The 26,707-nt window shown below is 38.9% G+C and overlaps 1 protein-coding gene and 1 long non-coding RNA gene across 4 annotated transcripts in view; one reads left to right on the top strand and one right to left on the bottom strand.

Annotated features, from left to right (window-relative positions):
- LOC140734234 (uncharacterized) overlaps positions 1 to 26,549 on the top strand; it is a 34,296-nt gene extending 7,747 nt beyond the window's left edge. Inside the window, exons 2-3 of the long non-coding RNA XR_012100501.1 lie at positions 25,282 to 25,370; positions 26,433 to 26,549. This is a non-coding gene — a long non-coding RNA (uncharacterized lncRNA). The remainder of the gene's footprint in view (positions 1 to 25,281; positions 25,371 to 26,432) is intronic.
- Positions 1,300 to 26,707, bottom strand: LOC140734233 (sorting nexin-12). Of its 3 annotated transcripts, XR_012100500.1 has the most exons (6): positions 26,540 to 26,707; positions 11,069 to 11,164; positions 10,292 to 10,416; positions 8,640 to 8,742; positions 3,385 to 3,536; positions 1,300 to 1,733 (listed from the first exon to the last, which is right to left on the bottom strand). XR_012100500.1 is itself a non-coding variant. In XM_073057925.1 (5 exons), exons 1-4 carry the CDS (start codon positions 26,705 to 26,707, stop codon positions 8,640 to 8,642), a joined length of 492 nt encoding a protein of 163 aa, XP_072914026.1. In that variant the 3' UTR covers positions 3,270 to 3,536. The 3 variants fall into 3 exon arrangements, 2 of the variants coding, with proteins under 2 accessions (XP_072914026.1, XP_072914025.1); XM_073057925.1 differs by lacking the exon at positions 1,300 to 1,733 and having other exon boundaries at positions 3,270 to 3,536; XM_073057924.1 differs by lacking the exons at positions 1,300 to 1,733; positions 3,385 to 3,536 and adding an exon at positions 5,710 to 6,981.

The following is a 26,707-nucleotide window of genomic DNA, read 5'->3' as shown; positions in this document are numbered from 1 at the left end:
GACCCCCTCCCCACATACCAGACAGTGATGCAGTCTATCAGAATGCTCTCCACGGTACATGTATATAAGTTTTTGAGTGTATTTGTTGACATGCCAAATCTCTTCAAACTCTTAATGAAGTATAGCCACTGTCTTGCCTTCTTTATAACTGCATCGATATGTTGGGACCAGGTTAGATCCTCAGAGATCTTGACACCCAGGAACTTAAAACTGCTCACTCTCACATCACTTCTGATCCCTCTGAGGATTGGTATGTGTTCCTTCGTCTTGCCCTTCCGGAAGTCCACAATCAGCTCTTTCGTCTTACTGATGTTGAGTGCCAGGTTGTTGCTGCGTCACCATTCCACTAGTTGGCATATCTCACTCCTGTACGCCCTCTCGTCACCACCTGAGATTCTACCAACAATGGTTGTATCGTCAGCAAATTTATAGATGGTATTTGAGCTATGCCTACCTCCTGCTATTGTTTTCCCTTGTACTACCTTAATGCACTGTTGTAATGAAATCATGTGTTTGGAAGACATGCAAGATGGTGGATGTCAGAACAACTGAGTGGTAGTGATTAGATCAAGTTAGCTCGTTTCTCTTAGGCACCAGACTGACAGTGGTCTTCTTAAAGCAGGTAGGAACCTCAGATTGAAGCAGGGAGACGTAAAAAAATGTCTGTAAATATCTCCCACCTCATTCCCCATGAGGGCCAGCAAGTCTCTTTCCTTTGTCCCTCTATACATTGATCAAAGAAGCTCTCTTGGATACATCTCATAAATTGGATTCTGTCCTCACTTTTAACATTATTATTAGCCCATTCTATATTAGGGAAAATTAAAATCTTCCACTAATACTACCTTATTATATTTACAACAACTTGCAATCCCTCTACATATCTGCTCCTCCAATTCTCACTACAATACAGTCCGTTTCTTGCCTCTAATTTCTACCCATATGGTTTCATGAGGTGATCCCCAAGAATATCATCTAAGGACTGTTGTTATGTCTTCTTTCTTTCTTTTTCAATCTTTTTATTATTATTATTAATATCAACAAAATAAAATTGATACATAGATAATGGGATTACAAACATACACATTTCAACTGAACATGGAAAAATACATAAGCAATGATTACAGTATAAATGAGTATTCCCAAATCATGGACGATACAATTTACAAATAAACAAGACAAACCTAGGTATATCATAATATATATTTTTAAAAACAGAAAAAAGAAAAAGAAAAAAATTATGCAAAAAAACTAATCTAATAACTAATAAGGAAAAAACCAAAAAAAAAGAGAAAAAGAAAAAATGGAAAAAAAAGGGCTGTTTATAATATCTCACAAAAATACAAAATCATCAGTGTCGTCAACTCCGATCCTCTCAACATATATAAAATCGAAACTGGAAAAACAAATAGGCTTGGAACAGGGTCATATTACATCTTATGAAAATATTGAATAAATGGTCTCCATATCTTTTCAAATTTAATATAAGTATCAAATACAACACTTATAATTTTTTCTAAATTTAGACATAACATAAGTTTGAGAAAATGTCTTCTTTCATTAAGGCGACTTCCCTTCCTCTCTTGGATCTCTCAGATACATTTCAGTAGCATCTGTATCCTGCAACACTGAGCTGCTAGTCATGGCCTTCCCTCAGCTATGTTTCTGTTATGACTATGATATCATAGTCCACAGCCAATTCACACTGAATTCACCTGTCATACCTGTTAAACCTGTTGTGGGAGAAAACACAATCAGAACTAAAACATTAAGTTGTATGTATAATAGCAGAGAAAGGAAATGAGAGGTACAAATCTTTTATCCACTCAGATGGAGGAAAACCTCTCACTCAACATTAGCCAAAGCAAAGAGCTGATTATCGACTACAAGAGGAAGTTAGAATTCCATGATCTAGTCCTCTTTATGGAAACAGAAGTGGAGGGAGTCAGTAGTTTTAAATTCCTTAGCATAACATATCCAAGGATCTGCCCTGGGACCAGAACTTAAGTCTATTCACTAAGAATACAAAACAGCACCCCTACTTTCTTTGAAGTTTACTTTGATTCGGCATATCACCCAAACGTTGCCAAACTTCTATAGATACATGGTAGAGAGGATCCTAAACACAAGAGATGTTACAGATGCTGAAAATCTAGAGCAACACACACAATACTGTTGAAACTCAGCGAGCCAGGCAGCATCTATGAAGAGAAATAAACAGTTGATGTTTTGGGCTGAGGCCCTAAAGAAGGGTCATTAGTTGTGATTATTGCTAAAGGAAACGCTCGTATTTTTCATCAAAAATCTACTGCCACAATACAGCTCATTCAGTTCATCAATGACCTCTTCTCTCAGAGGATTACTTTTGGTCATTTCCATTTTCCTCACTGAGTTTGGCCATATTTACATCACACTTTTAAACAGTTGGCAGCTGTATCTCCTGGTGCTTTGACTTTATGCTGAACTCTGAACCCTAAACCCTAAACAGTCCCTAAACCATTTAATCTTGTCCTGTTTCTCAAGACTTTATTTCATTCTAACAAAGAATGGAATATTGATTGTTTTCAGTGACTTGCACCATGAACTGATGATTAAGTAGCTAAATATGTACAAAATTGTTGCAAATTATAATGCATCATGATGTCCTTTTCTGGGGACCGGTGGATTTGCACATTCTCACATTAAAGCCAAAGGACGTTCAAATACTTGTCTACTCTTGCTTCTGGAGACAGAGGATATTGTAATCTGGAGCAAAAATAAAAACTGCTGGTAGAACTCAGAATGTTAAGCAGCTTCTGTGGAGGCAGAAGGATATTGACATTTTTGGGTTGAGATCCTGCAGCACAATTGATAGATAGGTGGCTTCGAGTTTGGATTTGCTGCCATCTGGTGGCTGAATTTGGCATGTACAGCAGATCGCTGGTAATTTTATTAATGAATACATCATTATTCATGCCACTTGTAGAAATGTTGACCAGGTGATAATCATTAAAATTTACTTCAATATCAAAACATGACAGCATTCACATGGCTGAACTTTGGGTGTCTTAGAAAGGATCAAAGCCATCATGGGTTCTATATTTTTGCCAGGCCCCACCATAAAATTTCAAAACTGAACAATCATGACTGCCATGGAGAAGGACAGGAGTCAAAAGACCTTTGACTCCTGTATTGTAATTGGTATGAGTCAAACATCAAGAAAGTACCTAGATGCAACACAGTCCTAATCGCCTATCTAAATTGTTCGAAGAATGCAGGCTCATTAGGTGTTGGTTCCAATAATTGGTTTATTATTGTCACATGTTCTGAGATAGTGAAAAATTTGTCTCGTACTTTTTCATACAGATCAGATTATTACACAGTGCACTGAGGCAAGACAATTACCTGCAAAATAAAGTGTAACAGCTGCAGGGAAAGTGCAGTGCAGCTAAACAACAAGTGTAAGATCATCAAGTAAATTTATCATACTAGCGAACCATTTCATACTCTGTCCATGAGCTTGGTGGTACTTGCTTTCAGGTTTTTCCATCTTCTGTCTGATGAGAGAAGGGAGAAGAGAAAATGACCAGGGTATGTCCACAACTCTGCAATTTCAGGGTATATTTATCACTGAAGTATCTTAATGTCACCATATACAACCCTGAGATTCATTTCCTTTTGGGCATATAATCCAAGAAACACAGTAGAATCAAGAAAAGGCCACACACAACAGGACAGCCAACCAATGAGCAAAAGACAACACCATGCAAATACAAAGAAAAAAAAATAAGCAAGCAAGCAATTTATAGAGAACATGAGATTAAGAGTCTTTGGAAGTGAGACCATAGGTTGTGAAAATAGTTCCAGTAATGGTACAAGTGAAGCTGAGTGAAGTTATCCCCTCTGGTTCAGGAGCCTGATGAGGTAATTGTTCTTGAACCTGGTGGTGTGGGCCTGAGGCTAGTGTACCTTTTTTATGATGGCAGCAGCGAGAAGAGAGCATGACCTGAATGATGGGGGTCTTTTATAATGAATGCTGCTTTTTGTGCAACAGCATATAGATATGCTCAATGGTGGTAAGGGCTTCACCTGTGATAGACCGGACTGTATCCAGTACTTTGTGGAATTTTCTATTCAAGGGCTTTACAGACTATGATGCTCTCCACCACACATCTATAGAAGTTAGTCAAAGCTTTTGATTCAGCGTAATATCTTCTCAAATACCCAAGGAAGTAGAGGTGCTGCTGTGCTTTCTTTGTAATTCCACTTGCGTGCTGGGCTCCGGATAGATCCCCTGAAATGATAACACTGAAGAATTTAAAAGTTGCTGACCCTCTCCGCCCCGATCCTCTGATGAGGACTGGCTCATGATGACATTGGTCTTGCTGACATCAAGTGAGAGGTTAACTCAGCCAGGTTTTCAGTCTCCCTCCCACATGCTGATTTGTTTCTTTTTGATTGGTTTCTTTTGCTCACAGACATAACAGTTGTCATACTAAGCTATGATCCATCCAGATAGGACACATTCTATGGTGCATTGATAAAAATTGTTAATCAACAGGGAAATGCCAAATCTCTTTAGCATCCTGAGGAAGTTAACAGATTAGTGAGCTTTTTTTGACTGTCGTGTCCAGATTGGTGGATCAGTACAGAAGACTATAGCTGATACTAAGTTCTTAACCTCAACACTGTCAATGCACAGAGAAGTATGTGCAGTACACCTCTTCCTGAAGGAAAAGACTATCTTTTGTTTTACTGATATTGAAGAAAAGGTTGTTGCCATAACACTATTTTACTAAGGTCTAAATCTCATGCTCGCTTGAAACTTATTGGCTCTACTGGAAAATTATACTCCATACCATCCAAGTATTGGATGTTATTCTAATATGTAAATATGCCAGAAAAAAATGACAGTCTAATACCCAAGCCTCAAACATGCCAGTTTTAAGTTTTGCTGTGTAGGCAGGTATTGGCAAAAGAGAATTACACATTTTACTATGTGTCAGGGCATTTAACTCTGAATTAGAAATAATGCTGATAAAACAATTAACTGTATTAATGGAAGAAAATATCACAATAATCATATGCATTAAGTGTTTATTTTATTTCACTGGCCCCTAGTTTAGATTTCATCTCTTCAGCCAAAGGTGAACTCATGGCAAAAATTACAGCAGATTAAAGCACATATTACATGAATGCTATTTGTTTATTGCACAAAGTTTAAACCAGTATTTTTACATTCTTAGACATATCAGAGGATCTACCTTAGACCCAACACTGATGCAAAACACAAGGCTCTACTTAATTAGTAGTTTGTGATTTGGCATACACCGAAAGACTCCGGCAAATTTCTGTAGATGTACAGTGGAGAGCATTCTGAATAGTTCCATCAACATCTGGAATGGAGGTGCTAGTGCAAAGGATTGAAAGAGGCTACAGAGGGTTGTAGACTCAGCTAGGTCTATGGGCACAGCCCACCCCACCATCAAGATCATTTTCATCCATCATTAAGGACCCTCAACATCCAGACACAACCTCTTATTAGCGTCCAGATGAACCTAAAGATCTACACTGTCATGAACAGTTTTCCCCCCTCTGGCATCAGATTTTTTTCCCCCTTTTCACACTATGTTGTGATTTATTGGAATTTTTGCAACTGTACTCCTGTCACAAAGAATTTCCAGTGATAAAGAACACAAATCATGTTACAAAAATAAAGACCAACACAAATTGTGATTTTACAGTGGTTTATTATGAATGCAAAAGTGGACATATCCGTTTAGATTAAGAGAAAGCTGCTTAATATAGTAAGTAACTCTTTCCCCAGTGACACAAAAAGCACCTAGATAAAACCAATGTAATAGTACAAAGTGAATTTACAGAAAACTCTGTTTTAAGTGTTGAATGGGTCAGGAGGGCACATTATTGGCAACAATGCTGAATATCAAGATTAAACTGTCAGCTCCATGCCAGTTTACTCATTAACTAAAACAAATCAGATTGATTTCTGGTTTCTGGAGGCAGTGACAGACTGCACTTCGCATTGATCTTTGGCAAAGATTCTTCTAAAGCATCACCCCAATATTTCAATCTTCAAGTGCATACTCATTCACAGATCAGATACAGAGTTATCAACTTTACTATTCCCAGAATTATAAACTGAACAGTTCCAATGTATTGTACATTTGTTTCAATTACTACTCCACATCCAGTTATGACTTGGATATTCCAAATCCATTTGGTCCTGAAATATTATAAACATCTCCCACTCAGAACCGAAAGATTCAGTACATTGTGTTCTTCCCCCTCATGAAGCAATTGATCACTGCGTTTCAGCTGTGTATAACCTAGTTTCCCCATTGTCAATCTGCCAATAGCTTGCACTGCAGTTTCATTCATTGCTCCAGTACATCAATAGCAACATTAACTCCATTTCCTCGGTTAGGAGTATGCATCAAAAACTCTCAACTCCAAGGTTCTTAGTGAAAGTTGTACTCCAAGCTGGGACAAAGTGAGAATTTTATTTCCAATTAAATTGTTAAATAAACTTCACACATTCCAATTGAAAGGAATAAACACCTAAAATGGGAGAAGTTTAACAAATACACCCAAAAATCAGCAATTAGGTCACCAAACTGGCTTGGCTTCTGTATTTGAAGACATCCCCTCCCCATCTGCTCTAACTGATGAAATCATTTGTCAAGCCTTTCACTTTTAACTACTGAATGTATAACTCTTCTTCAGTTCTAAATGTCAACACAACTGTATTGCTATAATTTACTACTGTAGAAGAAGTGTTTGATGCAAGAGTACCCAGTACAAGCAGCAAACAGGATAGCAAAGCAAATGAAACCAGGAAAAAAAAGGTAAAACAATGAAACAGTAGGATGGCAGAAACATTGAGACTAACAACTGTAATTGTCTTCAGGTCAACAGCCTTTCCATCCAAAGCACTGCAGGTGACTCAGATTTGCTTCCCTATTAGAAGTCCACAGAGAGAATCTGGAGTTTGGGGGGGGGTGAGGGAAGAGATGGAAATCAAAAAAAAAAATGGCAGTTTAATAGTAGGATATTGATTGAAGTTAACACCAATGGTAACTTTAGTTTTTAAACTGGCATTGTAATTTAAAATACAGAGTATGCTTACGAATAACTTTTGGAACAAATGTTATTAACTGGATGGCTTAACCAAATGCCATTGTATTTACCTGGCATAAAGTTACAGGATTGTTCACTTTTAAGTAAATAGTCAACATGCAATAGCTGTTGAGAGGATGTCCATGTTTCTTTTGGAGGCCTTCAATATGACAAACAAGTGCTTAACACACTTACATAACAAACCAACTAAAAACCACAATTATAAAGAATCCATGCTAAGATTTGTACAATGACTTCAAGCTGAAGCAGCAGTACCACTAATGAATCAGCAAAGTGTAAAACTATAGAGTGCAAAAAAATGGAAAGAAGCAAAAAAATTGAGAAACCAGAAATTAATCTGATACAGTTTAGAGTTTATGGTTGGGACCAAAGATCACATTTCAATCCTTTCCTAGGAAGTTCCTTGCAAACATCAATCCTTTTAGTCTTGGATTCAATTGCTCGTTAAACAGGAATGTTGAATATTAAAAGTCACTGAATACTTAACAAAATCACTTTAACAGAAGTTACCCAATGTTACTTGCCAAGATGTTGAAGATGTCTAAGACTACATAGCTTATGTACATTTTGCAATAAAGTGGAAAACTCACCAACTACACTAAAGAACAACTGCAGCACATTCAATACTTAAATCTCCTTAAGGAAAATCCCAGATTATATACTGGCCCTCAGAACTTTTGGCCAAAAAGGGACTAAAATAAATAAATTCAAAGATATGTTGTCAACATTCAGTCATATTAACCCTATAATAAAGTAGTTTTATAATGTATGATATCAACACGTTATCTGTAGGTAAGGGCTCAGTTTTAAGCACTTAAAAATCATTTGTGGGTTTAGGCATTTTTACAATTCAAAATCTGGCCTAAGAGGATCACCCTTTACAAGTCCATACAAAACCATTCAGTGCATCACGACAGAAAAAGTTGAAGAAATTGGAGCATGTGTACTCAAATCAGTGGTATCTACCAAGATACCTTGAAGGTTAAAGCTTTAGAAATAACTTTGATTCTTCAGCAAATTGTTGTACAGCAGAATTGAAAACAGAAAACATTTTGTAGGGCACACAAGCTTAACAGTTTTGCAATATGAACAACTAGTTTAAACAAGTCAAATCAAGCATACAAAAACTACAAATTGTACTTGACTTCCAGATGGTCAGCAAACCAAACTTTAATGGTGCCATTCCCTTTCAAGTGAAATCATGGACTTGGGGTAGAAACACAGCAAGGGGAAATGGGGAGCCTCAACAATCTGATGTTTTCAGCCCAACTCAAACCAAGAATCCTGAACTACAGAACCTACATTTCACATGTAGAACTTGGGAGAGTACAAGGTATTTAAAATGCAAATGTATGATTCTGAAAAACCTGTATTCTCTAGAATGGTTGAAGTTAGAGACGGGGGATTATAAATGCGTATAATTTTAGTGTAAAAAATAAATGCAATTCACTGGAAGTGAGGTGAGGGGGCATGTGAGGAAGAAACCAAAGAACCCAGCTGACCTATTGACGCACTTTGCCAGGTACATAATTCCTATCAATGCATTCTTCTTGTAAGAACATGTGGAGGCAGCGTTCATTCTGAGCCAACGGATGACCAGCAATTCTAAAAAGAGAATAAAATTAGATACATGAAAGTTATGAATTAGCAGTAGCTTACTTAGCCATTAAGTTCACTCCACATGCATTTCCATCTATATGTAAAACTGCCTTAATATTCAAAAACTCCATATTCACCACTTTGAGGAAGAACATTCCAAGCACTCATGAACTGCAAAAAAAGATTCTTTCAAAATAATGGCTGCCCATTTTAGATAACTGCAAGTCCCAGATATGAGGAAAGTACTGTGACTGTAGTGTACAATGTACATACCTTATGTAACTAAGCACAAGATCCCCAACTTTTGTATTCAATTTTCCTAGAATAATTGTTAGTGTCGATAGTTCTGTTGCAAGGGCATAATCTTTGTGAACCATTCACAAGGACACCAAGATCCCTTTGCATCTGATTTTTGTAGTCACCCATCAGATAATGGGTCTTTTCCTATCAAAAAGAAATTTCATATTATGCTGTTTTGTTAGCACTTCCATTTATTTTCTTTGGTACCTTTTCTATGGCACTATTAAAATGGCTTCTGGAAACCTTGATCCATAATGCATGTTACTGGAATCATTAAGCTAATGCTAGTTCTCCACAACTTAAAAAAGCTACAAAATTTCATGCTATGGTGATTTCACCTTCTCCTTGTCAGAACCATCCTTGCATTTTGCCCATAATTGATTTTTAATCAATTCCTTTTTAAGCAAGCATTTTGACAATGTATTAAAAAAAATCAAAGAATGTTTTATCTTTTACTTCGAAAATCAGTTCTCTTCTGATACATTCAGATGAATCAGTTGTCACAACTGAACTTAATGCCAAATTCTGAAAAATGCGCTCCAGTTTACAATAGTTTGACTTTAGATTGCAGTATAATGGGCCTTGTAATACTGATGTTGCAATCATGTCAGAGACAAATTTTCAGATTGCTCCCCAAAATAAAGCAATAGGTCACTAAGTGGCTTTCCAAGTGTCCTGTACTTCCACAAAAACAAAGCCACACATTACTATGATGACAATGAAGGAAAATATAATTCCCTATGGATAAATGGTCATAGACAAGGCAAGTGAACAGACTTCTGACAATGCAGGTCTATCGCTTACAAGGCCCATCAGAAACATGACAGACGACTCTCCTGCTCAGATTAACCAGCGAAGCTCACCACTGAGACCAAAGCCTTTTTGGCTGGCATCCCACTCACCAGCTCAAATATTCACCAACAGTCAGTGGCATGTGATATGCGTGGTGCACAAAATGCATAGTTATTTACTTAGGTTATACCCAGCAAATCCATGACACCACCCAGAATAATGCAAGTAAAAATACTTGCAGGATTCCCTCCAAGTCACATAATATCCCAGTTTGGGATTACCACAGCTTTATGATGCTGGGTCCAAATGCTGGAACTTCTTACCCAGTACCTTAATGTGAAGGACTGTACCAATTCAAAAGGTTCAAATACCTTTGAGGGTAATTAGCAATAAACATTGGTCTTGTCAGTGATACTTCAAATTCCCAACAGTCAGGATTTGTAGAATTAGTCAAAGAATTTACTTGTTAATGAATTGTTCTAATCCCACTCTTCTTTCTTCAATAAAAGACTCATCAAAAATTCCTTCATCCATTCTAAATGGAAGCTGCCGTTTCAAAGCTTTTCCTGGTAATGGTGGAACAACAATCTGCAACAAAGAAAGAAAACTAAAAATTTAAGAAATGAATCTATTCAGGCAAGTAAAGCTTTAAAACAAATGCTTTCCCACTTATAGGATACAACACACAAATATCATGCAGAATATTTAAGGCAATAATTTGAATCATTCACAAATCCCTCAGAAGCTTTATAATGACCACCTTGGACACCATGCTATTTTATTATTCTTAGGACAAAAAAACTATTTATATCAGCATGGAATGCTTTGATCAAAACACTTGCCTTGCTCACTTCAACTATATTTACACTGCTAAAGCAATGAGACATTTTTCAGATTGCACAAATTTTGTTTTACCAAAGTACTTGCTTCAAAATAATTATTTCTGTAGCTTATGTATGCACCCAAAGGATAGAATCATTTCATGGGCAGTGGGCAAACACAAACAAACATTGTTAATGAAGCAAAATGCTCTTAATTAAAAAGCCACTGTGTGACAATGGTTTAAATGTTAGTTTATTTTAAAAATGTCTCTACTAAAAAGTCTTAAAAGATAAAGCTTGTAACTGATACTCAAATGTACAAGCTGATACCGATTGTAGAGTTTTAAAACACTGAATAAAATCTAACTAACCAGCAAGTGATCCATAAATCAGTACACTTCCAAGTCAGTAGCCTTTACCTTACTGTCTCTCTCCAATTCACTTTTTAACCACTCAAAGTCACTGTATCGTCGGCGCACACACGAATCCTTCATCTTAAAGATTGGAAGATTTGTCTGCAAAAGGACAGACAATGAACTTTAGTGATGTACAGTAGCTCCATGTACTTGCAAAAGAATGCAACTCAACTATCAGACTCTACAACTTGTACAACAGCATTAATAAGTTATGGTACTGAACAATCATGTCAACAAATGAACCCACTGTCAGACAATACAAAACTAGGACCACAAAGTAGAACTTCAGCAAAACAGTAGCAGTAAATTTGAATGACATTTACTTTGTACCTTTCTACTGCAGGGCTTAAATCACTTGGGTATTACTCCATAAAAACAGTTGCAAAGTGAGGCAACATCAGTATTTGAGGCAGAAATTCCAGAGTTGAAATATACAATACAGAAATTAGTGTGGGAACAGGGGAGAGGAAGATGGATTACACCCGATTTTAAATTCCCTTTTTCACTCTTATTCCACAAGAATGTCTAGATTTGTTCTCGAGAAAGCATCTGAACCAGGATCTTCAGCTTTAATTTGTCAAAAACCAGCTCCTTTCAACCTACTATCACTTCTACTCAGGCAATTTTCATCTATTTCCTCAAACTTGATTGACTTCAGCTACTGTAAATAATTTCTATCATTTAATTATCATGCACTCAGCTTTGACAAGTTTACACTGTCAAACAAGTGAAAAGTCAGCTTTCAAACTCCTTCTTTCACTACACATGCAATGTCATTTTCCTGGTGCCTTCCCAGCTGTCTTAGAGTATCTCAAGCATCTTAAATCTGTCACTCAATTTGCAGTATGAATACCATGAGGAAAGAACACAGTATTTCTGCTTTCTTCCGATCACATTTCCATCATTGTGAACCAATTTCTCACAGTGTCCAAGTCCGTGTTAAGAAAATTTCTGCATGAATTCATACTCGTTAATGCAGGATGACAAATATGGGTCATGCTTTTGACCTAGAAGAGAAAGGTTCCTGCTAAAACTTCAACTGATGCAAATAGACAAGCACAGATGCCATAATATACATACCTCATGTGAGAGAGCCAGCAAAACCAGAATACTTTGAGATAAGGAATTCACTTCACATGCCAATGTAAAACAGGTTGATTTGACAAAGATAGTTTTGCTTTTTCACTTCCGCTTTGCTATTCATTAATCAGGAACAGGATATACAATTATTTAGACAGAGAGGATTTAATTCCAATTACCGTATATTCTGGAGTATAAGCCACCCCCCATTTTCAAGGTTAAAAAAGTGACTTTTTCATGTTACCTTTGTATAAGCCAACCCCTTTTGTAGAGGTTTTTGATTTAACCAGAAAAGATCACAAGATCTCACATGCCAGTACTCAGCTTTGCCGGATCCGGACCCTGGAAATTTTGTGAACTAGTACCTGCTAAGAAAACAGGCCTACACATTGTAGAGCGTTATAGGCAAATTCTTAATAAATAAATCAGGGAGAGAAATTTTGGATTAGGATTCCAATGGAAAAGAATCCTCTGAAATGTAAACCCCACAAAACCATTAGCGCCCATTGCAATCTTGTTAAAACATAACATAGGGTGCTGGGATCAGTATGTGTACTCAGTATTGAGTTTGCGACCACCATGTACAAAAGATTAAAACAAGTGCGATATGATGCTGGCTTCAAGCTGAAGGTTGTTGATTTTGCTAAAGGAAGGAATAATTCTGCAGCTGTAAGAAGTTTAGTGTAAACGAGAGAGAGTGAGAGAGTGGAGAAAGACAGAGGACACGCTGAGGGAAATGCCAAAGACTAAATGTGCAAACCGCGGGAAAACATGCCAGTGGCCAGAACTGGAAGAAAAAGTTTTAGAGTGGGTGAATCACCAGTTTGGATACATTGTTACCAGAGAAATGATTTGAGTTCAAGCGTTCAAATGGGATGAAAAACACCATGAGGTCAGCGAAAATTTCAAAGCTACGCGAAGTTGGTGCACCCAATTTATGAATAGACGTGATCTTGTGTTGAGACAAAAAAAAATTGTTCAGAAAATTCCCGCGGGGTGTTGTTTACATTCAAAAACGCTGCTGGATGGACGAAGTGGGTTGCTTGAAGTGGGTTAAAGAGGTGTGGCGTCGATATCCCGAAGGTGTCAGGAAGGAAAAGTCGCTACTTGTCTGGGACATGTTAAAAGCGCACTTGTCAGGTGAGCTGAAAGCTGAAAATAAGGACATTGCAGTCATCCCTGGTGGTTTGACGCCCACGCTCCAGCCACGAGATGAGAGTTTAAACAAACCAAAGAATTCAAGCATCGACAGTGGAACCAATTTGACTCAAAAAACAGTCAATAAATACAACCTGTCTTCCATCTATTCATTTTTCCAAAGTTGGCACCCTCTGTATAAGCCGACCCCCTAATTTTAGGACCAAAATTTAGGGCCAAATTCTCGGCTTATACACTGGAATTTACGGTAAGAGAAAATGGAGGACTATGGTCCAGCATCAGGCCAATAGGACTAGGCAGAGTAACATCGTGGCATGAACTAGATGGGCCAATAGGCCTGTTTCTGCTTTGTAGTACTCCACAATTCCAAACATTTGCAGTTAAATATAAATACTATGTTTTCTCCCCCCTTTAATTCCCAGTCTCTCCCTAGTCACCACAGCATTATTGGGCATTGCAGAGTAGTGCTTACAAACTAAGATCTGGAAACAAATTCAAATCCTGCCTATGGTTGGCAATTCAAGTTCACATTAAACTTCACAGCAAAGACATACACATGCTAGATTATACATTAGTATTTTACCAATACAATCTGCAAGAAGACTTTAGGACTTTATTCCCTGGAGCATAGAAGAACGAGGGGAGATTTGAGAGGTATATAAAATTATGATGGATATAGATAGAGTGAATGCAAACAGGCTTTTTCCACTGAGGCTAGAGGAGAAAAAAAACCCCAGAGGACTTGGGTTAAGGGTGACAGGGGAAAAGTTTAAAGGGAACATGGGGAGGGCTTCTTCACACAGAGAGTGGTGGGAGTGTGGAATGAGCTGCCAGTTGAAGTGGTGAATGCAGGCTCACTTTTAACATTTAAGAAAAACTTGGACAAGTACATGGATGAGAGGTGTATGGAGGGATATAGTCCAGGTGCAGGTCAGTGGGACTAAGCAGAAAAATGGTTCGGCACAGCCAAGAAGGGCCAAAAGGCCTGTTTCTGTGTTGTAATGTTCTATGGTTCTATGAAATTAAATCAAGTCGTATTGGGGGAATAAACTGTCCAGATACAGGGTTTTGTCCTGAAATATCAACACTTGCTTCCTCCTACACCATGCCCGCCCCCACATTAAGAAAAAAAGCTACTGCTCAACCCGTTGAGGTTCTCCAGCAGATTGTTACACTAAATTTCAGCATCTTTTGCTACAGCAGCCAATACATCTTCAACTTTCAAGATTCCATTTGGACTACTCAAGGGATCATTAGGAATGGGCAGTCCATGCAGAACTTTCCAGCAATACCTTGTGAATGTATAGGAAAGATCAACATCCTTATCCTAAATTTAAAGAATGGGAGTTAATTTTCAGATATGAAGACTTTCATAGTGGCATAGATCCCTGGACAGGCTTGCATAATTTTGGATTTCCAAGTACAGTTAAAAACCTGTAGTAAAGTACGCAAATGTACAAAACAGTTCTGGACAAACACCCCTCCACCACTTATGTACATTAAATATGGAACTGCAAGATAGCATCCCCTTTCAGTTAAGTTACAAAATCAACACTGCATTCACAAAATTGATACAAATTACTTGGATTTTAACTAGCAATGGAAGGATTAGCCTATATTTCATACTGCTGTTATTCAGCAGCTAAGGACAAGCAATCTCGACCTAATCTACACATTATGTTGAGAGTGGTTTTACAAGTGTAGAACAAAAGTATCAGTTGGCAATGCCTGCATTATTGCCCATCTCCAACTGCCCTCAATGGCTTGTTCTACGAGGCTGTGGTGGCCAGTGCTATCATGTTTGCCGTGTGTTGGGGCAGCAGGGTGAGGGTAGCAGTCACCAACAGAATCAACAAACTCATTTGTAAGGCCAGTGATGTTGTGGGTGTGGAACTGGACTCTCTGATGGTGGTGTCTGAAAAGAGGATGCTCCGAGGGAGGAGTTGTAAAGTTTGATGGCCACAGGTAGGAATGACTTCCTATGATGCTCAGTGTTACATCTCGGTGGAATGAGTCTCAAGTTGCATGCCATCTTGGACGATGACTCCCATCCACTCTATAATGTACTGGTTAGACACAGAAGTACATTCAGCCAGAGACTCATTCCACCGAGATGTAACACTGAGCATCATAGGAAGTCATTCCTACCTGTGGCCATCAAACTTTACAACTCCTCCCTCGGAGTGTCAAACACCCTGTGCCAATAGGCTGGTCCTGGACTTATTTCCACTTGGCATAATTAACTTATTTTTATTTAATTATTTATGGTTCTATATTGCTATATTTCTTCACTATTCTTGGTTGGTGCAGCTGTAACGAAACCCAATTTCCCTCAGGATCAATAAAGTATGTTTGTCTGTAATCTCAGACAGAAATCTTTAATGACAATTTGTTCATGCCATTTTGACCAAAAAAAAAAATCAGGCTTTAAGTACATCAAATCTTAAGGAATGATTATGATCCTGCAAAAAAGTCAGCTTTGCTGTTTAGAAAAAACTTCAATGCAAGTGATTGTTTGCCCTGCTTGATGACTCGACCGTTACTACTCATCAGATTAACAATTCAGGAAAAGGAAATCCTGATTTGCAGGTCATTTTCTTCCATAATCAATGAAAGACAACATTTACTGACTGCAAAATCACAAGACCATAACATATAAAAGAGAAGTAGTCCATTCGGCCCAAAGTCTGCTCCGCCATTCAATCATGGACTGATCCAATTCTTCCAGTCATCCCCACTCCCCTGCTTTCACCCCATACTCTTTGATGCCCTGGCTAATCAAAAACCCGTCTATCTCTGCCTTAAATACATCTAATGACTTGGCCTCCACAGCTGCTTGTGGCAACAAATTCCACAGATTTACCACCCTCTGACTGAAGTAATTTCTCCACATCTCAGTTCTAAAAGGATGTCCTTCAATTCTGAAGTCATGCCCCCTTGTCCTTGAATCCCCTACCATGGGAAATAACTTTGCCATATCTAATCTGTTCAGACCTTTTAACATTTGGAATGTTTCTATGAGATCCACCTCATTTTCCTGAACTCCAGGGAGTACAGTCCAAGAGCTGCTAGATGTTCCTCATACGGTAACCCTTTCATTCCTGGAATCATTCATGAATCTTCTCTGAACTCTCTCCAATGTCAGTATATCCTTTCTAAAGTAAGGAGCGCAGAACTGCACACAATACTCCAAGTGTGGTCTCACGAGTGCCTTATAGAGCCTCAACATCATATCCCTGCTCTTCTTTTCCTCTAGAAATGAATGCCAACATTGCGTTCGCCTTCTTCACAACTGACTCAACCTGGAGGTTAACCTTTAGGATATCTTACACAAGGACTCCCAAGTCCCTTTGCATCTCAGCAGTTTGAATTCTCTCCCCATCTAAATAATAGTCTGCCCATTTATTTCCACCAAAGTGCATGACCATACACTTTCCAACATGTATTTCATTTGTTTCCTCAACATTACCCGCTCCTCCACCTATCTTTGTATCAGCAGCAAATTTAGCCACAAGTCCATTAATACTGTAGTCCAAATCATTGACATACATCGTAAAAAGCAGCAGTCCCAACACCAACCCCTGTAGAACTCCACTGGTAACCGGCAGCCAGACAGAATAGGATTCCTTTATTCCCACTCTGTTTTCTGCCAACCAGCCAATCCCCCACCCACGCTAGTAACTTCTCTGTAATTTCATGGACTCTTATCTTGCCAAGCAGCCTCATGTGCAGCACCTCAAAGGCCTTCTGAAAAATCCAAGTAAATCTTAACTAAAAAAGTTAAAGAAAACCACTCATTGTAGATAGTTAAGCAATAGTGATGCCATCCTTTATTTGTTTTGTTGTGAATCCAGCTTCTATGATGCTACTGAAAGATTTTGACTGCAGTGATATACACAAATATTTATGCATATGACAATGAACTCAATTCAACTTGGACTTTGAGATCCATGCAAATACACTAGACATTGCAGCAGCAAAGAGTTCAAGCCAACAGATTTTGAAGTGGCATTTCTTTAAATCGATCATTATAGTGTCCACTTAAATTAAGTCCTTTTGATATCGATATACTACTAAAACTCTCATGCTCTGTCTGTGACCTCCAATTAGTGCAAACAGTGCATTACAGTGGCACTTTTTTTTGGCTAAATCGACTCAAAATGTGCTAACTTACAGAATGCAGGCAAAGTTCAGGGTTATATATTTATATAAAATTGCTGATTCACCAAAATCAACTGCCCCGCTTTCACCAGAGAGCTGATGTCTGCCATGATAGGAATCAGGACACAACACCACATCGCACGCGCACGGCCAGCCTCAGCAGCGACACCAACCGGAGCAAAAGGGCAGGGCAGCCCTATTTTGAGCGGTCACATATCACCATAAGCATGTGCAGGATTGGGACAGATCTAACTGCCACCCATCAATAAGAGATCATTAAATCTTATTGTAATGTCATACTTCTCTTTCAATATTTTTATTAGTTTCTGCATAAAAGAATACAGAGTACAAGATATATATTACAAGTCAAAGTACCAAATACATTGGATTAGAAATAGTTACAATCATAAAACCCTGTATTCATAAAAATTAAATTGTAATATTGAAATATAAAAACAATTTGTTGTACAGAAAAAAATCTAAACCCACTACCAAAGTTGTCACTACTTCCTTTCATAGATGCTGTCTGGCCTGCTGAGTTCTGCCAGCATTTTGTGTTTTTATTTCCAGCATCTGCAGATTCACTCATGTTACCAAAGTCAGAGCTGTTAGGAAAAGCAAGGAGAAAAAAAACCCTTATCATATAATAAAATATATTATTAGCCACCATCTGTACTCTTACAACAAATCAAAGGTTTTGAAAATAACTCAAAAATCCCCACAACATATAAAAGTCTTGACTAGATTCAAAAACTGAACATCGGATCTTCTCTAAATTTAAGCATGACATAACATCCTGTAACCCGTAATGACGTACTTCGAGACCCCCATAAAACCCTTTGCTGCAGTCAAAGGACAGCAGTGACTATATCACGTCCATTTAGGAGAGCGGCAACCACATCATCAAGAATAATCAGCTTCCTTTGGTATTACTGCTTCGTACCTTCTATCCAGCATTATGGTAAAAAAAATGGTCAGCCTAATTATGCCCGCGTGGAAAGAGAAGGGGGACATTATGGTCAAGAGATGATGCCAAACATCATCGGGAAGCAGCAAGGAGAAAGAGAGAACAAGAATCGGATGGGGACAGGGCCGCACGACTCCAGGATCAAAGAGTCAGGACAAAAAAGGCGAGAGACGAAGAGACGGAGGAGGAAAGGCATTCACGTCTCCAGAATGACAACAGGCACAGAAGGAGAGAGGAAGAGACAAAGGAACTGAGAAGTGCACGTCTCCAAGATCAAAGACAAAGAACAAACAGCAGAAGAGATGAAGAGACGGCACATGAAACGACTGCACATCTCCAGAATGACAATGAGAGGCACAAGGGTGGCTGATCAACCAGAAATGTTACCATCAGAAGTGTCCTTCGTTAAACAAGGAGGAGTTATATTTGCCTTGCCACGTTTCTTTCTTCTTTAATAAACTGGTTTTTCTTCTTCAATTTCCAAAGCAAAGCAATACCAATAGCATTCAGGAAAATGTAATGTTCATTCTGGTCACATTCTGGACTGCACTACCTTAGTTCATTCTGGACTGCACTACCTTTCTCTCAAAGGGTGCCCCAACAGGTCACCCCGTTGTCTAGTACAGTATAAAGTCCAATTCAAATTTGGGTTAATAAAATTTTAAACTTGTACTTTATGGAGCCAAGGATAAATGTTTTGGGATTAAAAATGTATCAGTTAGAATGCTTTAAATGTACTGACCTCTATACAAGAGTGTTGTCCAGGAAAGCAACATCCATCAGTGATCCCCACCACCTAGGCCATGCTCTCTTCTCTCTGCTGCCATCAAGAAGCTCCTTCAGGACCTACACCACCAGATTCAGAAACTGTTACTACCCCTCAACCATCAGGCTCTTGAACCAAAGAGGACAACTTCACTCAACTTCATTTGTCCCATCACTGAAATGTTCCCACAACCTATGGATTTACTTTCAAGGACTCCTCTCACTATTTATATTATTATCAGTAGTTTATTTTTGAATTTGCAGTTTATTGCCTTTTGCACATTGTTTGAACAGGCAAGTTGGTGTAGACTTACATTGATTCCATTATGGATTTATTGAGTATGCACACAAGAAAATGAATCTCAGGGTTTATGTGGTGACACATGTGTACTTTGATAATAAATTTACTTTGAACTTTGAGTCTCCCCACTGTTAGCACAAGCACTGGAAGGAGTAATATGGCCAACCATAAAGTCCAATTTCAATTCTTGAAATCACTCTGGACATGCCAGCAAGTCTTAAAAAAAACCTTCAGAACCTACACGGATGTCTTAAATTACTGCGCAAGAACACAACTGTTTAAACCCGTTTGACAAGGAGACATTGTTCTAGCCAGGCTACAAAGTCCATTTTCAATCTCACTCAGAACTGATGCCATACCAAGTGGAAATTCATGTTATCACAAGTACAAATAATATTTCAAATGGATTCTACTGTTACTTGCAAAATTTGGAAATTACTTCAGAAAATCAATATTCTAGTAAGTTTAAATAATGTAAAGCATTTCCACATTAGACATTTCAGGATACACACAAATAACCATTGTGGCAAAAGGTAAATGTCATATACAAAATGGAACAGGAAGAATCATGAATTGAAGCACAAAGTCCACCATCCTTGGGTCAGAAAATAGATGTATCCCAACAACAACATCCAACAAAATCCCACTGTATATCCATCTCACCTCCCAAGCAAAGATCTACATACATATCTACATAAAACTGGGCAATGGAAACACAAGGACCTTCATTAATTTAAAACAGTGATTTTTACAATTCCGGTGAAAGAAAAAGGGAACCTTTTTTTTTGGGGGGGGGGGAGAGGAGGGGTGTAAATAGAAAGGAGGGAAAGGTCCATGGTCTGCTATTTGTTTTAAAATGGATAAGCAAGACTTATTCCTGGCCCAGTCAATGCATCCTTACAAAACATACCAGACTTTCATGATAACTTTAACCAAAGCAGAAAGTACAAATTAAATGGACATAATCAGTTCGCTTTCAAACCAAAATGATTCTTTAATGTAGCTGATTAGAGGGCAAAGTCAGAAATACCAAGGTATGGAGCAGTTTGGCTCAATGTACTGAGGTTCAAATGATGTGAAAGGTTTTCATTTGAAGAATGTTTTAAAAAGAAAGGTCACCTGGAAGTGGAAATCAGATTGTGGAAATTTAAAAAACATGTATAGAACCAGCTGCTAATTATAAACTTTGAATTAGTTATCTAAAGATGAAAAGCCACAAGGCAGCATGAAAAGGTGATACTACTAAATTTAGAGCTCCATATAACTTGAGGTAAATGTGCAGCAGTATTAGAGGGAAATGATCACTGGATCAAGTCAGTTCCAATTCGATGGATTAAACAATCACTGAAATAGTAACAATTTGTAGGGGTTACAGTAAGGTTGTACTTTTTTTTAGTAGATGTCTCATGACGATGCATACTTTTGCAAATTGCTTAAATGCAAAGCAAAGGAAGAGGGGCAAGATTAAGCAAGCAACATGTTTAAAGTATTCTTAAAAAGGCTAAAGTGCAATAGCAGCTTGCAAGAACAGATGCCTTTTCTTGAGGCACACCATTTTGCCAAGTGAGGTGTTGTGGAAGAGTGTGCAAGAACACTGAGGCAAAGTAAAAGCTACTTGTCATTGTTGGATTTTTGTTATAAAAATAGAATATGGAAGTAGTGACAAATTTAAAAAAAAATTTCTGGGGGGTGGAGAAGAGGAAGAATCACACAGGCACAAAAACTATTTGAGAATGTCTACATGGCCACAGGTTGCCAACAACCATTAGGTTCAAACATATCACTTGTGCCATTAACAAGTTTCTCCAATGGCTGGTATATTTCCAGACCTTTGTGCTCATGTCCTTATCATGATGTTTTGCAATTGAAGATAAGTCTATATTACTCCAGCAGATGGAAACAATAAAACAGTAGAAAGTCTGAAGCCATTTAAAGTCAACTTTAGTTTATGCACCTTCTGGCAAAGCAAAATTCAGTATTTTAAAAAATGCACTTCCAGCCTGATAACAATTACTGTTTACAATGGCAAGTAGACAAAACATATCAGTAAATCCAAATGATTTTCTTGAAATTTCTACCGAATATTTTGCCAGAAATATCTGGATCTTGAAATTCTTACAAGAAATTTTTCCAGCCTTTCAGCTATCAATAAAGTCACCACAAAAATAATAAAGTAGCCAATTGTCAAAAGCAACAATAGGTAAACTGAATATATCAAACCAATAGTCACTTAGTTGAATTGTGTTTGGGGATTACAGATTATTCAAAATTTAGTGGTTTAGAGATTCAGACACAAAGCACCACTCAGTGAAATGAGACTACCGTCATTGTTGTCCCTACACATGCAAATGGCAATGGTGTAGAGAATCTTGTCAGAGCAGAGTCAGAAACTGGAGTATGAAGCCCTTAGAGCAGTGATTCCTAACCTTAATCCCATGGAGCCTTACCATTACTAGAGCGGTCCGTGGACCCCAGATTGGCTACCCCTACCTTAAAGGAAGACAGTAGTCAGAGCCAGCTGTAGGAATTTGGAAAAGCAAAAGGCACTGGATAAAGTAAAAGGCTCTTTAACACCAATTCCTTTCTCCTGTATAAAATCACCAGCATATGTATCCTGCAAAAGGACTGCAACTGTTTAAGCTGATTATCATTAGCTGATAGCCATTGCACTTGAGTTGCTGCCAAATTTTGTGCACCTGAAGAACTCAGTACGTCATGCAGCATCTAAAAAGAGGGATAAACACTTGATGTTTTAGGCCAACACCTCCATAACTGGAAAGAAAAGGGGCAGAAGCCAGAATAAGGTGGGGGGGGGGGGCAAATGATCTGAGATTCTATCATGGTGCCATTTGCTTCATGCCCCTCTGAATTAGTTTTGTTCTTGAACTACTTTTGTTTTTAGAATCTCCATCTTAATTGTGACCTTCATTCATGGGTCCATTTGTCATATATAAAAAAAATTAAGCATATGATAGTAACTGACCACAGGTCTTGATATTTTCTTTGGTTAAGTAGCATGTAGGTCAAAATTCTAGCTTTAAGCAAAGTCATGGCGTAAATGCTTTATTCCAAGACAGAGAAGTGGCTTTGAAAGCCATACTCTGCTAGACCAAGGCCATTCGAATTACTATGAACGGTATAGCAAAATTCATTTAAAAACATACAAGTCATTCAAACAATACTTGAAAGTCTCTGGCATTTTTCATTATTAAGATCAATGACTAAATAGGTCCTAATTGATGAGCTTTAGGATAGTATCCAAGTCTCAACTTTCACACCAACAAAAGCCACAAACCTGTTAGCACTGTCACCATGAACAATTGCTGAGGAAAGAGCAGGAGGCTAAGTTTTAGCCATTTCATTAACATTAACCAGTCATTTTGTCATTACTTGCACACCTTTAAAAGCAAGGATAATCTAGCAGCCAGATATTTAAGAGCTGTAGATTAGATCATTAACAGTTCTGTAGATGTACCCTGTAGAACTCCTTTACCATGGTGAAAAAGTCAAATCCTTCTTTGCAGATAACAGACCTACTGAGCATAGTATTGCCCTTGCCCCCAAGTTTGATTGATGCTGCTAAAAGGTTTCAGCAAGTTACTCCCATGAATCCTTACCCAGGGTTAAGTGAGTTCTTCAGATTACAAAGTTGAAAATATATATGTCACCATTTACAACCCTGAGATTATTTTTCGTGTGAGCATACTCAATACATTCAGAATAGAATAACAACTGTAATAGAATCAATGAAATACCGCACCATCTCGGGCATTCAGCCAGTGTGCAAGTGACAACAAGCTGTAACTACAAAAACAAATAAATAGACAAGAACTTGAGATGAGGAGTCGAGTCCACCAGTTGTGAGAACAGTTCAGTGATTGAACTAATGAAGTTACATAAACAAAATGCTGGAGGAACTTAGCAGACCAGGCAGTAACAATGGAAAAAAGGGGTACAGTCGACATTTTGGGCAGAGACCCTTCAGCAGGTCTGAAGAAAAAAAAAAGAGCAGTCAGAGTAAAGGGATGGGAGGGGAGAGAGAAACACAGATGATAGGTGAAACCAGGAGGAGGGGTGAAGTAAAGAGTTGGGAAGTCGATCGGTGAAAGGGATACAGGGATGGAGAAGGGGGAATCTAATAGGAGAGGACAGAGGGCCATGGAAGAAAGAAAGGGGGAGGGGGGAAGCAGCACCAGAGGGAGGCAATGGGCAGGCAAGGAGATAAGGAGACAGAGGGAAATGATAATGGGGAATGGTGAAGAAGTGGGGGTGCACATTACCAGAAGTTTGGGAAAATCAATGTTCATACCGTCAGGTTGGAGGCTACCCAGATGGAATACAAAGTGTTGCTCCTCCAACCGGAGTGTGGCCTCATCATGACAGTACAGGAGGCCATGGATGGACATGGCAGAATGGGAATGGGAAGTGGAATTAAAATGAGGTCATTGGGAGATACCTCTATTTCTGGCGGATGGAGTGAAGATGTTTGGTGAAGCGGTCTTCCAATCTACATTGCATCTCACTGTGATTTCCCTCTCTCATCTTAGCACCTTGCCTGCCAATTGCCTCCCTCTGGCACTCCTCCCTCCTTTTTCTTTCTTCCATGGTCTTCTGTCCTCTCCTACTAGGTTCCCCCTTCTCCAGCCCTGTATCTCTTTCGCCAATCAACTTCCCAACTCTTTACTTTACCCCCCCCCCCATTTCATCTATCACCTTGTGTTTCCCCCTCCCCTCCCCCACCAACCAGTCCTGCTGAAGGGTCTCATCCTGAAATGTCGACTATACTCTTTTTCCACAGATGCTGCCTAGCCTGCTGAGTTCCTCCAGCATTTTGTGTGTTGCTTGGATTTCCTGCATCTGCAGATTTTCTCTTGTTTATGTTGAGTGAAGTTATCCCCATTGTTCAAGAGCCTGATGGTTGTGGGGTATAACTGTTCCTGAACCTGGTGGTGAGTCCTGAGGCTCCAGAACCTTCTTCCTGATGGCAGTATGGAAAAGAGAGCATGAGCTGCAGGGTAGGGATCCCTGATGATGGATGCCACTTTCATGTTCTGTGTAGATGTGCTCAATGGTGGGGACTGGTCCATATCCACTACTTATTGTAGGATTTTCCAGTCAAAGGGTGTTTCCATACCAGGCTGCGAGGTTGCCAGTCAATATACTCTCCACTACACATCTATAGATGACTGTTATAGTTTCAGATATCACGCCAAAACTTCACAAAAGGAAGCAGAGGTACTGCCGTGCTTTCTTCATAATTCCACTTGCATGCTGGGCCAGGACAGCACCTCAAACAACAAGGAACTGGAAGTGCTGACCCTCTTCACCTTGATCCTCCAAAGAGAACTGGCTACTGCACTGCTGGTTTCCTCCTCCTCCTGATCTCAATATCAGCTCCTCGGTCTTGCTGATATTGAATAGCTGTTATTATGGCACCACTCTGCCAGATTTCAATCTCCCTCCTAAATGCAGACTTGTCACCACCTTTGATTTGGCCTACAACAATGGTGTCATCAGCAAACATGGCATTGGAGCTGTGCTTACCCATACAGTCATAAGTATAAAGTAGAGCAGGACGCTAAGCACACAGCCTTGTGGTGCACTGTTCTGATGATTGTGGAGATGTTGTTACCAATCCAAACTGACTAGTATCTGAGGAAATCGTGGATCCAATTGCACACGGACGTATTGAAGTTTATTGTTTTGTTTTGAGGGGGTGGTGGTATTGAATACCAAGCTCTAGTTCATAAAGAACATCCTGATGTATGCACCTTTGCTGTCCAGATGTTCCAGGGTTGAGTGAAGAGCCAATGAAATGGCATCTGCTGTGGACCTGTTGCACCAAATCGGAGCAGATCCAAGTCGCTTCTCAGGTAGGAGTTGATATACAACCTTTAGTTCCTAGTGTTTCAGCAGAATCTGGATAGAAAAATTACTAATACTCAGGTCAGCACCATAGATTGCCCCCGCCCCCCACAAGCATTAAGAACAAAACACTCAAGAAAATCAGTTTGGAAGTAACTATATCCACCTAAATGGCAGGTCTAAGATATTTCCATACTCATTTGCCAAGATTTTTAAAAAAATCACTTCCAATGCAATATCTCACATACATACTTAGCACAGAAAATTCAGATGAACAAATGAAGGCAACATCGTTTTCTGACACACCAATTCATTAATGCTTTTCCATGCTGCAGGATAGCATCTGTGCTGTTTATCCAATAGTGATGCTGTTTTCTACATTTCAACTGTTAAACTCTCCTCAGTAGAGCCAAAATAAAATATGCTATGAGATACAGTTTTACAATTCCATGTTTTATTTAAAAACAGGCTTTGGCAAAACGAGAACTAGGACTAAAGAACAAATTTTGACAGTTGAGATAAACACGATATAATCAGACCACAGTCCTTTCTATAGAACATCTAGCGGCGCTCTGCGCAATTTACTTTCAAATGTCGAGAATGCCATTTAAAAAATCTTGAATTATTAGACATATTTGCACCTTCAGTCCATTCTTCAAATAGCGCAGGAATTCTTTAAAGATATTTCTCCATTCACTAGAAAGTTAAGTGATTGGAACGACAATATACACTGCCTGTCAGCGACGTAAACTAACGTTAGATTTTACAGGAGATTGTTTGGTCCTTCTAGAAATCTCTATAGCTAGTGCTGAAAAATAAACCACAGAAAAGTTACAAGATTAACTCGCTAATTGACCCGCCCTTACAAATAAAACATAAGCGGCTATATAAAGGCATAAACGGAAAGCAGACATTGCAAATCAGAAAATAACACTCGGGAACCTACATTGTTGTTTTAATGCCTAAATTGATGTAGAAGTGCCAAATATACGTTTGTACAGATTATGTTGTTTTGTCAGTAGGAATGACCCTACGTTCATTCTCCCAAAAATAAAACACCTTTCCCACAGAGGCAAAAGACTGCCATGATCTGGAGAAAGAATGAAGGCCACAGCGGAAGCCTCGGGCTCGATTTCCAGCCATGCCCGGCTGTGCAGGGCAGAAGCGGAACACTCACCCTCATTCGGACCTCGTAAGTGGTGTACTTGCTCCTCCCAACGCCGATGGTCTGCGGGTTGAAGATGTCGATCTCTAGGAAATTGCTGGGAGGACCGTAGGCATCGTTCAGATCCTGCGGTTTGCTGTGCAGTCTGCGGGTGTCGGCCACCCCGAGCGCCTCCGCCAT

The sequence above is a fragment of the Hemitrygon akajei genome, chromosome 10, assembly GCF_048418815.1.
Source record: "Hemitrygon akajei chromosome 10, sHemAka1.3, whole genome shotgun sequence".
NCBI classification, from domain to species: domain Eukaryota; kingdom Metazoa; phylum Chordata; class Chondrichthyes; order Myliobatiformes; family Dasyatidae; genus Hemitrygon; species Hemitrygon akajei.
The sequence above is the reverse complement of the archived record's forward strand: the minus strand, read 5'-3'. Positions and strand labels throughout refer to the sequence as shown.

Coding starts and splice junctions, on each gene's coding strand:
- LOC140734233 (XM_073057925.1), bottom strand. CDS start 26,707: ATGGCGGAGGCGCTCGGGGTGGCCGACACCCGCAGACTGCACAGCAAA. Junction 10,417..11,068: donor AATTGGAGAGAGACAGTAAG/GTAAAGGCTACT, acceptor TCTTTGTTGCAG/ATTGTTGTTCCACCATTACC. Junction 8,743..10,291: donor TTAGAACAATTCATTAACAA/GTAAATTCTTTG, acceptor TTCTCTTTTTAG/AATTGCTGGTCATCCGTTGG.